At 44.8% G+C, this 15,107-nt stretch overlaps 1 protein-coding gene across 1 annotated transcript in view; it reads right to left on the reverse strand.

Moving 5' to 3' along the window:
• The window catches only part of LOC117730844 (contactin-4), a 34,187-nt gene extending 20,989 nt beyond the window's left edge, over positions 1-13,198 (reverse strand). The window contains exons 1-8 of the mRNA XM_034532849.1: positions 13,132-13,198; positions 9,574-9,697; positions 9,262-9,437; positions 8,137-8,232; positions 4,680-4,883; positions 4,009-4,111; positions 3,606-3,790; positions 141-283 (exon numbers count right to left, since the gene is read on the reverse strand). Of these exons, the coding sequence (XP_034388740.1) occupies positions 141-283; positions 3,606-3,790; positions 4,009-4,111; positions 4,680-4,883; positions 8,137-8,232; positions 9,262-9,437; positions 9,574-9,697; positions 13,132-13,198 (1,098 nt within the window). The remainder of the gene's footprint in view (positions 1-140; positions 284-3,605; positions 3,791-4,008; positions 4,112-4,679; positions 4,884-8,136; positions 8,233-9,261; positions 9,438-9,573; positions 9,698-13,131) is intronic.
• Between the last annotated feature and the right edge of the window lie 1,909 nt (positions 13,199-15,107).

The raw sequence follows: 15,107 nt of genomic DNA on the forward strand, positions 1-15,107 counted from the left end.
TGGCTTCGAGGTTTTCAGCGAGTGAGATTTGTGATTCTCAATTTCCTTTTTAAAAGGAGAAATACACAATAAAACCATAATGAGGTTCCCACATTTTCTCGCAGATGTCAAGCCTCTGCGCTCGACTTGTGGCGTCTTACCTCTGCAGTTAGCGGCTGACCGTTCTTCAGCCATTTGTATGTGGGCCTCGGCTTGCCCATAGCTTTACATTCCCACTGCAGGTTAGCGTCGATGGCCATGTGAGCATCTTTCAGCGTCTGGACCCAGTGCAGATGTTCAGCATCTGTGGAAAATACAGATGAATAGGATTTAAAAAAAATGAAATTGCAGATGTATTTAGTTTGACCAATATTTGATTTCCTTCATAATTAGTGTAATGATCATTATAATGGTAAACTCCTTGGTTTAACACTTTTTTGTGATATATAATAACTGGATTGCGTTAGCAGTAGCAGTGGAGAGCAGCTTTTTTTTCTCTCCAAACATTTACAGCTTGTTTGCTCTAAACGTGGAGTAAATTGCTGTCTAATTTTGACTTCTGGAGTGATTTTCAGCTCAGATATACGCATATCAATCGTGTCATATTTGCACTACGTGTTTCATCTCATTTGCTGTCGGAATCTGCGTGTATTTAGCAGCTGATTTCACTGGGGCAGCAGCTCATTACGCAGTCAGTGCCCCGGACTGGCCTGCAGGCGCAGAGCGCAGTAGGTGCAGTTCATGGATCACCGAGGGGGGGAAATGTATTATGCTGCAAATACTAATAAATAAAATAAAGCAACCAGATGCCAGATTGCCATCAATTTGCATCGCAGTTCAACTCCACCGGCGAGAAAAAAATATTCTGTTACTCATTAAAGTGAAAAATAGTTTGATGTGTCGGCCTCCGTGCGATATTAAAGCAACAGGCTCGATAAACCAAGAGACTAAAGGAAAATATAGCTCATACAAAATACAGTTTCCACAACACCTACAATCAGAGGGGGAGAGAGAGAGAGAAAATGAGAGAGAGAGGATTAAGGCAGAAGGGAAGAGGACGGAGATGATGGCTGGTGTCTCACTAAAGGTAAATGTAGCCAAACTCTCTCAGGGGACAGGGATCTCACACCTCCTCGATCTTCAAGTTAAAGTTTAATGAGAACAAATATTCCTTATTGGATGCTCTTGAGATGTTAATAATTTCCTCATTGTTCATTTTCTACTACTATTCCTTTTCTAATAATATTTTTGGGGGTTATGTAGCTGTTACTAATTCATATTTCTCTGTTCAACTGATTCATTGCAGCTTTCAAGGTGCAGCGTTTGTGTGCGACCTCATTTTTTTTCCAATACTCTATTTACTTAAACGTGTTAACCTTCAGAAGCGCTTCATTTCCCCCAATCCACAACCTGAATGCACAATCAACTCCAGGTGACTCCCTATTTCCCTTTGTATGATCTGACCTTGAATGCAGCAACATGAACATGAGTACTTAGAGCTAAATTTAGAGATCTAAATGTGTGAGCAGAGGGCACAGGGCACAAAGTTTAGTCAAATTTGCGAGGTAGAGAGATGGAGATCAATAAAAAGCTAAAACGTCATCAGATGGTAGCCGATGGGTTGCAGGCTTTATATACCCGCATGCAACCAAAAGCCTGCTTCAACGTGATCGTTCAACACTTTCTCTGACAAACAGAAAGCAGAACGCTGCCTACGTACCAAAAAGCTGCCCCCAGATATTAGTTTTTTATACACATTTTATACACGACCATGCAGGTCGGACTTGTATAGAATGAGCAGTGAGCGTGTTATGGGCTGATAGCAATCGTCGCCAATCAACCTGGCTCCCATCTCCTAGAAAAACAGTGCTCCCTCCACCATGACAACTGACTTTTTGCAGAAATCATACTAGAGGAGGAAAAACTAGCACATCATCTAGTGGCAGTTTTCAGCAAACTCGAAAAAGCTTTAGAAATACTGCTACAGTGCTTCTATATTTGTTATCATTTATCAGGTATTACCTGAGAACATTACCTAACAAAAAAAACATGACTAATGAGTCATAGGTAGATTTAAGGAGGTTCTGACTAGATACAGGGGTTTAGAAGCGATGAGTAGTGCAAAGAGGGGGAGCTCGGAGTCGAGTCGCTGCTCCTTCGTGTCGAAAGGAGTCAGCTGAGGTGGTTCGGGCATCTAGTCAGGATGCCTCCTGGACGCCTCCCATTAGAGGTTTTTCCGGGCACGTCCAACTGGTAGGAGGCCCCGAACGCCTCGGGATCCCCCAGAATGAGTGTTGCGGGTGAGAGGGAGGCCTGGGTCGGCCTGCTGAACCTGCTGCCACCGCGACCCGACCCCGGATAAGCGGGTGATAATGGATGGATGGATGGAGTAGTGCAAAGTGTATTGTTCTCCATTGTACTTCTAGACTTGCTAGTATGGATTTTACAAACTAGTACTGTACTTTGTTCTATTTTCTCATGTGCATGTATATGCCCGTGCATTTCATATTACCAGTATTGAAATGCTTGCCTCGGTAATATATAAAAAAAACGCATTGGAATTGCTGCCATAATTATTTTTGCTATCGACCCTGAAGAAGAAGAGCCGTTGCTCCGGTAACAGCTGGTGGGGATCCAAATAAATACACAGAAAATCAATCTCGGTGTAATCACGGACTCAAGAGAAAGAGAGAGAGAGAGAGAAACTTTGACAGCCACATCGGATCAATATTCAAGTTTGCATACTATCATCGTGTGATTCGGGAGATGAAGCTTTAATCTCCAGCAGGCTGGAATTTTGTAAAAAAAAAAAACTGTTCGTTCAGAAAGCGATCGCTGAGCCCGTACAGAAAAGAAGAGCGAGAACATCGCAACAACGTCCAGGGAGTCATGAAATAGAGTTCGAATCCCTGTTGCTTGTCGGTAGATCGCTCACTGGTTTAGGACCTCCATCCATCTCTGCCTGTCAGTGAATCCAAGTTAAACGTGGAGAAGCAGCATGCAGTTACTGTGCACCAGAATAAGTGCCCACCTGCCTCTGACTGAACATTCGGCCTTTTTTCAAACTTGCAGTTCTTCATGTTTGAATATTTTTCTAATTGGATTTCAATCTTTTGAATTTGTCGGTTCAAGCTTGTCTCTTTTTGAATGGATTATGTGAAGCACCTTGAATTACATTTGTGCGTGACATATGCCACACAAATAAACTGGCCCCGGCATGCCTCAACCCCACTTTGTGTCAACAGCCACTTCCACCTCCGTGTTTGGCACCGCTCGGGTCAAAACTAGACGCCTCAGAATCAAAACAGCTGGGACGCAAATTCTATGTCAAACCCCAAAATGTACAATCCGTTTCCAGGTCCCCGTCAGCGCGTTCATCACACGGGACCGGCGGAGACTCATCTCTCTGCTTATAGAAGACAGTCGTGACTAATTCCAACGCTTGGGGTTTGACAGCCAGCTCCTTTTGATTCTATGGAGGTGGTAGATCTTTCCTGACGTATGAGTAATCTCATTTTCTACCTCAAGTCACTGATTGAAAGAAAAGTGCAGCGCGAAGAAAAAAGAAAAACGATTGGCAGTCATCTCCTTAAGACAAGCAAGCAAAAAGTATACAAAGCTCTTACTGTGGAATACGAGTTGCCCTCTGGCGACATTTCGTCCTCTGCTGTTCGCGGCCACACACTCGTACACACCGGCGTCCTCCGGGCGAAAGTATGGAATTTCCAGAACCCCGCTGAAGTGGTTGATTTTTATCTTGCCAGGGAGTGGGTTTCCATCAGCTCTTCTCCATGAGATGGAAGGCACAGGGCTGCAGAGGTCACACACACACACACACGCACACACACACACACACACACACACACACACAGAGAAAGGTCACGCTGGCCACATGCTTCCGCTCACACTGACCACAAGAACTCGCAGCCCATGTTTGCTGTAGCAGAGGATTGTCTGGCCCATTCACAAGTTGGACAATGCAACGTAAGCGGGTTCACGGTGCACCGTGGCAACGTTCCTGACACTCACTTTCCCAGGGCGAAGCATTCCAGCTTCACCGATGATCCTTTAGAGACTCGGAGGGTGTCGGGAAACTGAACCTCGATCTTTGGCTCGTATTCACCCATCACTGCTGCGTGAAGGATAAAAGCAAATCACATCAGTCCCAAACACACACACAAAAAAAAGGTGGACATGCAGTTCCCCTGTAATTCATATTGGACATAAGAGTCGCGGCGCGGGTGACACTGGCAGGGGAGCGAAGCGCGCGGTGTCGGCGCCGTGCACACTAGCGGATGGCTTAGCGGATGGATGAGTTTGGATTACATATCTCGCCTCAGCTCAAATCTGAAGTGGTACACATAAACGCTCCTGATGGGGGTTTAATATGTGTGGCAAGCTCCTCGCTGTGCGAGTGTGTCTGCATTTCTGGTTATGTTAATATATGCTTTCATGCAGATAGATGGGGCTTCCTGGAACAAAACAACCCCTGTACAGTTCAGAGGCTTTGGGATGGTGCGGGGGGGGGGAAAAAAAGAAATCTCGTGAACAAAAAGCAAAAACACTGTCATGCTCAAGACAAGCGATTTATCTCCCCGGCTCGCCCACCCACCCTAAACCCCAACCCGCAGCCGACAGCGCGCGTCAGTTCAGCGCGCAAGATAACCAGGAGGCAGCAGAGGCGAACTGAGGGTGCTTACCGTCTCTCCGCACCACCACGGGGGTTGGAGAGCTGAACACCGTGGCGTTGGTCATCATGTTTCTCACCGCACACGTGTAGTTCCCCGCGTCCGAGGCTTCAACTTTGGCGATGTACAAGTTGCCCGTCATCTGAGAGATAAAACGGCGGGCGTCCTGTTGCAGGAAGCTCCGCTGTCCGTTGAAAACCCATGAATATTTGATCTCTGGAAAAGACAGAAGGTGATTAAAAATATAATAATACACCTTGCTGTGACACTCCCAAAATGACATTAGGACCTACATGGGAAGAGATCACTTCTAAAACAAATTATGAGATATTTTATTTCTCGTAGATTGAAGAAGCACAGAATAGGGCTAGCATATTTGATATTGTTGTCAACAATCCCTTGAAAACAATCAATAAAGGGTAAAATAGCAGCTGGAGCTTCTTTAGTTAAACAGACTATGTTGGCATGGTTTTAATTACAAGAGGGAGTTGGACAAATTGTTCAGGTTTCCAAACACACACTTAATCGCCCACACTCTGTTAGCTACCAAGACTCACAAGTGAAGGCTGAGTCATCAAAAAACAGTAGAATCCCGCGACTGCTTTGTGTGACTGCTTGCCATTAGTGGTGGCAAGTTTTAGTGACTGCTAACCGCGTTAGCTAGTGACTTTCTGTAGGATGCGTCCGTCGTTGCTTATGGTAAAGTACGTGAATGGTTGGCGTAGATAACCAACATAGATATGTATTTTAAATTGCGTAAAGTAAAATTCAAGGCTTTTTTACGATGCCACCTACATGTTCTGTTTGCGGTGCCGCCACTGCGGGCAACCATGGCGCATTTGGCCGAAGGCCACCAGTAAAAGGCGTTGTGTTCTGTTTGTGATGCCTTCCGAATGATGTTTACTTTTTAGGTCATTGAGTTGTCTTCGTTAGAACAAATTAAGAGTTAGTTATTCTGTGAGACCAGCCACAGCCCCTAGACAGTATCGTAGCCCATGAACGTCCGCTAGCTAAGCTAGCAAGTTTGCCACTTCTGTTGAAGCAGCTGTGAACTGCTCTGGTTCTTCGTAACTCCTAGACATCGTTACAGTAACGTTACATAGAACGTAAAGGTAACTAGCTTACCTCCTGTATTGTGTGTTACGTTTCACAACATTGAAAAAAAATTTAATAATAATAATATTGAAGATATGAAAATAGTCACCAATAAATGTGTTACTAACGTTTGTTCCAGTAACATCTGCAAAATAAATTCCAGTGATTTTTGAAAATGACTTTGTTTTCATAGAAATAAAGAGTGTATTTGTGGCCCATTTTTGGATGCAGGAAGTAGGAATGAATTGGTTGGGGGCGAAGCCTGTGAGTCGAAAAACCAGCACAAGATGGATCAAGGTTGAGTTCAGCCAGACTGTGTGAAATAATGCAGCGCCCTCATCCTATTTTTAAGGCCGCTCTGTTGCTCAGCAGGCGCGTTGACACGCAGGGCACAAGCTAAAACAAATTGCAGGGTCATTCTGTAGAGCAGCAGAGCCCCGCTCAACGTCCTTCTGCAACCAAATGTGTGCAGACGTACATTCATCCTTGTTGGATGTGAACAATGTCATTCTGCAGTTTATATCACAGGAGAATACCTTATGTTATTTAGGCCTTTAAGTATTATAAACAGCTGTGCAGTGTTTTGGCTTTTATCGTATCAGCCTTTAAGCTCGTGGATCAAGCCAGTGATCCTGGATTGCATTTCATTGTCTCACTGGTACTTGAAAAAACACGCGCCCACCAAATCTGCCCCTTGTGCATTGTATTTATTTTTTAACCACAAGGCAGTTTTTGCTCTGATTACCCAGCTTGATAGTATCGGCTTTGGTCTTTGCATATGATTTATCAACAATAAAAAAATATCTTCTGGTATGGTATGGAGCAAAGATGGACTTGGCAACAGAATGCAAGCAGGTCACAAGGTCACGCGTGTGCTTTGTCGTACTCTGTTTTATAGATTTCGCAGGAAGTATCTATTTGAGTCGATCTCGCTCTCGCTCTTGTCACACAGATTGAAGAGGAGGATTCATGTCAAAATAAAGAATGGAAAGGGCTGATGAGAATGCCAATGTAGCAGTGTTGTGAAACACACACACACAGAGAGCGAGCGAGCGAGAGAGAGAGAGGCGGAGATGTCTGCAGGGGCCCAGCAGAGTGAACTTGGCTATTAGTGCAGCCCTTCTGTATCAGACACATGACATTCTGCAGGCAGACCTTTTGACTGGGCAGACGGTAAAAAGTCCCACTCGCTTCCTTGAGGAAAAACAGTGAATTAAAATCATTATTGGGGAGAAGTCAGGGCCACAAACCGACAGACCTTTCATGATTAGGAACTATCAGAGAGTGGGTCTGTTTAAGAGCTCGCAGTCTCACAGCAACAGAGGACTTGCAGGCACATAATCTCATGTCCTCCGACAGAGTTTACCTCTCAGCATGGCTCCTTTTTAGACCACTTACCTGCTCAAAGACGCTTTGTGTGATCCCTCTTTTACCAAGGTGCATCACCGCGCTCCTCGAGGGGCGCAATCAACAAGCGGCTAAGAAGCTTTTTGACATAATGTGGCAGCAAAAAAAAAGAAACCCCGCCCCCCCAAAAAAACCACATCATTTTTCAATTTTAGAACACCTCAAGCCAGTATTATCGTGTAGCGCAAATCCCATCAAATGTGTGACAATGTGTGTGTTTAAGAGGCAAAAATGAAGAGATGGAGGCTTTTGGAAAGGAGGAGGGGAGGGGAGGCCGGAGGGCAAATTGTTAAAGTGTGGATCCCTGTGTGGCCGCAGGATTCAGCTGGCACCAGGGAGCGGAGAAAAGACTGCTACGCCGGCGTGAAATTGTGCTGTTGGGCACCGGATGGCTGCAGGAGTGCAGACCACTTTGAGGGTCTGCTAATCAGCGGCGCACAGACACATGCGAGCCGACTCGCAGCTGTGCCATGAGGATAAACGCTTCCCTGGTCACAGCAGCCACCGCCAGACTTTATTACTCGCAGATAACCTGCCCACATATGAGGGGGAAAAAAATAAGAAGACAGTGTGGGGGAAGTGGAGCCCTTGAGACTTTATAGATGAGAGCATGGTCACAGATCATATGGGCAAGAAAAGTGAGCTCAAGGTTAAGAAGTGCAAGGCTATGAACTATAGATGTGAAGGCATGGGTCCGGGCAGGGAGAGCGGTGGCTGATCATGAAAAAAAAGTCCACCCCCCCCCCTCCATCTGACAGATAAGGAGAGGTGAGTGGAAAACAGTGTGTCAGAGTTGGAGAGGAAGAGCAGCAAAAAGAGCAGGTGGGAAGGTATAACAAAAAAAACAAAAGAGACACGGCGGTGTTACAGCGAGATAATAAGCAGCCGAGTGAGGAACAAAAAAGACTGCTGAGGCAAGCAGGAGTGTGAGACCGCAGCAGACAATGCAGAAGAGTTAGTGCTGTACCTCCGTAATGGGGTGGAGGGCCGCAGAGCAGAACCACGGCTTGACCCTCTCGCACCGACACCGTGTTCCTGGACTTCCTGCCGAAGTTCTGCAGAACTGTTGAATGTGAAATGGGGGAGAAAAAAATTAAAAAGACAACTTTTCAGTGTTCGACAGCAGGAATAACTTTACAAAAACTAAAAAAGAAAAAGGTGACGACGAGCAAAAGGGCATTTTATTCTGCACAATGACTTCTGTTCGCGTTGCTTACAAGTCAGACCCGGGAGCCGCTCGTTAATATCGCCGGAACGAGCAGGAGATCTGTTTGAGGTGCACTAAAGTGTCCCTCGACAATCGAGCTTGAGAGATTACTTTCACCTTTAATTAAATGCTGCCGTGCGGTGTTAGAGAACAAACAGCGGGGAGGACATATCAATCCCAAAGTCTTATAAATACCAGCCGAGTCCCAGGAGAGATCCAACAAATATCAGCAGTGATCAAATCAGAACTCGACCGATGAGAAAATCCGCCAAAATCAAGACGTGGTGGTCCTCGTTCCTTCAGACTAGCACGCCGAGGTGACACCGCCATCTCACACAATGGCGATTGGGGGATCCCTGTGGAGAGCTCTCCTCAGTTTATGGTTGTTGTGTGGATCTGCAGCGTTTTAAATATGAATGCGGCAGAACAAAATATACTGCCAAGACCACGACCACTTTTGGGGACGTGTCACAGAGATACCAAACCAGCACAATCAAGGAATAACCTCAGTGCACCAGTCCGTTACCATTGTTAGTACAACAATCTGCGAATAACACACTGCGGCAGCGATACAATCGGTTGGGATGACGTTATCAGCTGTGGGGCGCTCACTCACATACACACACACACACACACACACACACACACGCACAGGCTATGTCAACAAAGGAAGGAGGAACTCAGATAACGACACACACACACAAGAGGACGAGCGACTACATCCTCCGTCGACTTCACTCCACGACATCTTCGGGTAGCGAATAGCTGTTTGTATGTTACACCTTCAATAGTGTTATTCTGTGAATGCACAATTTCACAAATCAAAAAGGGGAATTTAAAAAGTGTCATGTCAGTAACAGTGAATACAAACATCTGACTACTCACAAGCAAACTGGACTTTGGCCTCCCTGCTGACGACGGTCCCAAAAGTGTTGGTGGCGATGCACTGATACACTCCTCCGTGGTCGATGACATGGGGGTTATTGATCAGCAGGTTCCCCTCCACAAGGCTGTAGTTAGGATCTGACTGTGTGTTTATTTCCCCCCCATCCATTTTCCACCTGCAGAGGAACGACTAAATAGGTTTCCTAGGTCTGCTAATAGTGTGATTCCTTCTCATCTTTGGGGAAATTAATCATAAACACTGTAGTCTCACGTAACAGGCAGTTAAAGGTCAATAAAAAGAAAAACACTTACCTATAATGCGGAGGTGGGTTTCCCTTTGCTTTGCAATTAATAAACACCTGCTTATCATCAGTGCTCAGGGGGAATATACTGTCACTGGGCTCCTGGGTTAAGAGAGGACCATGGAGCGTATTCCCTGTGTTGAAAGAAAAAAAAAAAGCACATTAGCCGTACGACTGTGCTCAGCATGTGACACTGAATTAATGCATAAATAAAATCACATGCCGCTCAAAAAAAATTTCTTTAAACTCTACACTCATATAATTAGCTGCCAACATGGCTCTTCTGCGTTTAATAAACCCCCTTGTGCACGTTTCACGAGGGAGATAATGCAATAAACCCCGTCCTACACTGGCTAACTGGCACACAACCGGGGAGCTTGTTCAGAGAAGTAATTTCATCAGTGTAAATACAGGAAAAGAGAACTAGAAGCAAGTTTTGACTCATTGATTTGAACCCCATTAATTTGTATTGCAAAGTAGTGAATGATATACTCCCTTCTTGGGTTAGGTTACCAGGCATGCTGACCATTGCAGCCGACGTTAAACCAGATAAACACACTTTTAATCTACTCGACACTTGACTGCTCGTGTCTTTTTAGTTTTTGAGAGATATCGGGTTCGAGGAAATGACAATAGGAGACTTGGGCTGTACCCTAAGCCATATTAACGGCGGGCCCAAAGCTCATATCCTCTGAGGGGCCGACACGCCCCCCTCATTGTTCAACAGCTATTTGATTGGATGCTGCATCTAATCAAAATGATCAGATTGTTCTCAACGTCACTGGAGTGAAGACAGATCACAGATTAAACTCAGGTTATATATTTGATTTGTTTTCTGTTTCACCATCTGGTTAAAATAGATGTTCAATGTAGGTCTGAACAACAAAAGGACCACAAACAACGTTCTTCCTTGATAATACAGAGAGAAAGAAAGAACACATCTGTCTTTATGAGTATAAGTACAATGATCAAAAGTTCCTCCAGCTGATCCAGTGGGTACATAAGCGGCTGTTTACCTCATGCGGCATTCTCGTGCTATCTGTGCTTTCTATAGAGCGCTGCGCGGATGACATGTTTTTCCAAGTGCGAAGGCCAGAAGTTTGCATCGCACTGGTTCCCTAAACACAAAAAGCCAATGGGAATTTTATCATTGGCTTTTTGGAAAATATACGTTTTATTCAGCAAGGTGAACTTCATAAATTAACACTACTTTTATGATTTTTGAAGCCGTTGGGCTCACGACGGACTACAGCTTAGCATAAAAGCTTCAAACGTTACTTACCGACGTATTTTTATGTTGTAGAACAAAACGTTTAAACATCTTAAGCTTGTATTAGTCACAGACCTTATTTCAGGCTTCAATCTTGAGATGACGGAACAACAAGTGGAGAAAAGCGGACTAATTTGGGTTTTTTTTGTGACTCACTCCTCAGGCACTCTTTGACGAGCGCCCCGTCGCTGCATCCTGTACTCGGCGCCGCTTCTAGGACGATTGTGATTGGTTTAAATAAATACCAGATCGTACCGTGATTATACCGCAGTGACTTGTGATGACTGCAGATCCTGTGTATATATTTTCTTCAACCCACGTCAGAGTGATAAAGTGTGGAGCCAGATCTTTCTTTAGATGCTGACTCAGCGTTGTAGCGACGATTTAAAAGGCCTGCTGTGCCAATGTGTGGTTTGCGAGGCCCTGATTGGACCATCGGTGTTTGACGGTGGGTGAGTTTCAGCAAATGGTCGATTGCTTCTGATTTTCAGCGTTACTAAAAATATGCTTTACTTTGCGTCTGGTTCACTGTGTGGCCTTTACCGTTCATGCAGGGAACCAAAGATATCGCTATATTACATGCCAAGAGTAATTAGAAACATCGTCAAGTAACCCAGCTGGCTAATTGACTTATGCTTTATTCCATTATGATCGCAATGCAAGTAGGACAACTTGGTTAAGGTGGTTACATGGGAGTTGCAATATCAGAGAGCTGCCTTTTACTTGATGTAATCTGATCATTAGAGAGCCTTCAGAAGCTGTTGGCTGCATGCATGTTTGTTTGTACATGTGTGTCTGCTCAGTCGAGCTTGTGTTCCTGGTACGTTCCAGCCAAGCGATCAATACACAGGAGTAATTAACCAATGTTGCACTAATTACTCCCATGAAATCTAACATTTCTTCAATGGATGCACGCTCACACTCTGATGTCCACCCCTCCCTCCCCAGCCCCCACCCTCTCTTTCTTCTGAGCCACACGCTGGCATTGCTCTTGCAAAAAAAAAAGGTTAATTTGTCTTTCTTTTTGTCTCTAACCTTGACTAGGACAAAGATTGCTCCCACCCGTATCATCATCGCTATCATCATCCTAATGAGAGTGGGAGTCTTTGCTTCAGGTAAGAGGCCCCGTTTCCCCCCCGGCCTCTGAGGGAAGCGCTTCATTTTTTTTACCCTGGTAGTGATGTCCTTTAAATTAAACAAATTAATGAGCCTTTAAAATCCGGGCTATTTCACCAGGGAAATGACCGGGTGGTTCTGTGTGTATGCTCGAGAAGAGGCCTGCCCTGTAAACACACCGACTGGACTGACCGCTAGCATACACTTAAACACACGCACACACGTACACAATTAACACCTAATTAGATTTCATGGGAGTGCATGCAAATCCGAGCTCACTGGCTGGCGAGTATCTTATATGGTGTGGCGCGCGCCGCTATTTGCATAAACCTTCATTGTTCTGTGTTTGCAGGCTGCATAGATACACCAGTCAAACTGCTGACTAGAGATGAGACGCTAAATCAATAGAGATGGCAGCATAAATAAGAAAACAACACCCCCCCCCAGTCCATAAGCTGTACACATTGAGATCAACATATAGCGTATCCGTCATATGTCGACATTAAATCTCACTCGGTTGTCGGGCCTGCACTGGTTACCGGATCCAGGCGTTAAGTGAAAGCCCTCAGAGAGATTTGAACTCGTCAGCAGGTTGCTCACACAGGTATTAGGGAGCCGGAGGCACACGGCGGAATCTATGTCGAACGGAGCACGGAATATATATATCACTTTTTTTTTTACTAACACATTTCACCTAAGTGGCAGCAGTTGGACATAAAGCGGGGAAATTGCATAATAAAACAGGGAGGCGTTAAAAAATAAATAAATGAAAGTGTGAGCTCTCGTACCGGACTCTCTTCTAATATAAATATGGAAGTGAGTCACCTTTATCAGAGGGGGTACGTTTACCTCAAAGAGAACACGTTCATCCCTGGCTGTAGGTACATATTAAGATAGAAATGTAACTATACTAATAGTCAATCTTTTAGAATGGCACAAGGCAGTCGCTCTTAATCCCTCAATAGAAAACTGCTAAACTCAAACCTCTGTGGTTCTTATTTGCCCCGAAAATGCTTCGCTAAGCTCTTTAAAACTAAAGTAAAATCTCCAGATTTTGCCGTGTTTTGCACATTTGTACAACATTTTTACAAACGCTAAATGCCTTCTGAGACTATCGCTCCCTTTCAAATGAAATGAACCTGCATGTGAATTAGGCACAAAAAAGAAAAAGGGCGGCCCTACTTGGCGTCTCACCGGCCAGGCACTCTTGGAGTGACAGAAGGATTAACAGTTCCCATGGCAACAGCATCTTCATTTCCCAAGGTCAAAGATTCTCCTTCCTCCCATCCAGTCCAGGAGAGCGGAGAGTATTTCCTGGGCAGTCGCTGCTCCGTTTGGCTGTGAAAAAAGAGGGGGGGGGGGGGGGGGGGAGAAATGAGGGCACATGAGCGAGGGGAGATGTCGTCTGCAATAAGACTTCTTGAAAAGAAAAGAGAAAAAAAAGAAGAAGAAAAAGAAAACATGCTGGAACTTGTGAAAAATTGGCGAGCCAAGATCCCGTGCCGAAGGGCCATCTAGCAACTGATACCTAGGAGCTGATATTTAGTGTATACATACTGCTGCTCCACTATCTCCTCGTGGCAAGTCAAGCATTAAAAAAGAAAAAAAAAGGAAAAATGTGGTTTGCAGCAACAGATGAGCACAACTGCCAACGGTTATGCTAAGCTTTCTAATAACTGTTAGTTCAACATATTTACTTTGGCAAAAATGTGTGATGTATTGATGTACGGTATATATCACATGGAATGCTAATGAATGTAGACAGACGGAACTGAAGGAGAGCACAGATCCCTCTGTGGGTAAATCATTCAACCCACTTAAAAACATGTTAAAAGAAAGCACATCCTCCATGGATCACGATGCCAAGAACTATCGGCATCGGATTCAGAACTGCACAATGAAAGCTTTGAGGAGTTGGCCAACCTTGTCGAATACAATTACAGGTAAGACAATGCAGCCACGTCCGGGTGCCGAGATATTACTGCTGAGCCCATTGTTGACACACAATGGGCTTGTTGACGCTTTTATAATCGATATTTGAACGCACAAAGAACGATCAGCTCTGAGGGAAGTGAATATTGGACTTCAAGTGAGTGCTGATGCCAACAGGTTGGCCGTATTAAGACAATACAAATAATATTATGTCACTTTTTTGTGTTTACTGCTCATCTTTGCTGGACCCATAGAGGCCGAGTGGCAGGTGTTTGCCTTTTGTTTGTCAGCCCACAATCTTATCACAACTGTCAATCAAATATGGAGGGATGGATCAATAACGGGAGATTTGGTTGATACATTTCCTTATGAGACTCACTGTGTTGATATATCGGCCCGTTCCGGAGAAAACCAATGAAGAAACTTTACCCGCAACAAGAAGAAGGAGACGCAATCTTTTGACCTACTCTGGGCCGTGAGCTATGGAATGCCCTTTCAATAGACTGCTCTAGTTTGCGCTGTTCTTTAGAGTCAGAGGTAAAACTGTTCCGTCGATTAGGGCGCTGGATTAATAGCCGTAAAGGGATTCACACAAAAGGTGTGCTTGGCAATTACACGGTTAAATGCAAGGTTTTTATGATTATTTTGGGCTCTGAGCCACTTTTGAAATCGATGCGAAATGTTGTTTTTTTCAGATCTGCGATCGATGCCGTTATAGGCCGGCACCTGTAAGTAATTCCAAATCAATATGTTTTTAAATTCAGACGCGCTCGCCAACCGCTGTGTGAGCCGAGTCAAATTAAACCCAGGGATGAAAACTCTACCGAACGGGCGTCTTTAAAGCGAAGCTCATGGTTTGGACCGACAGCCACGATCAGCTGCTCCCGAATGAAAGAGAAGGAGCTCCTTCACATTGATCAGACTGAGCTGATGATTGTCTTGACCACCTTTTGGAGCCTGAATTTAAATGATTGCTTGTATTGTGGAGCGTTTACTCCTCCATAGAGCACGGGGCGGATCTTCATCGCGCTGTTTGCCGAATATCTTCCAGGGGTAATGTCTACATCAATGCCCACATAATTAATTCATGCACGTGAATCCGATACGAATCATTTGCCGATACGAGGATGAGCGATGAGGAATTGCAGCCGTTGGTATTTAGTGGATTGAGAGGATACGGGAACCATTACAGCCCACTGCAGAGGTTGTCGAAGCAGCCTTGAGTC

The sequence above is a fragment of the Cyclopterus lumpus genome, chromosome 5 (assembly GCF_009769545.1).
Source record: "Cyclopterus lumpus isolate fCycLum1 chromosome 5, fCycLum1.pri, whole genome shotgun sequence".
NCBI lineage: Eukaryota > Metazoa > Chordata > Actinopteri > Perciformes > Cyclopteridae > Cyclopterus > Cyclopterus lumpus.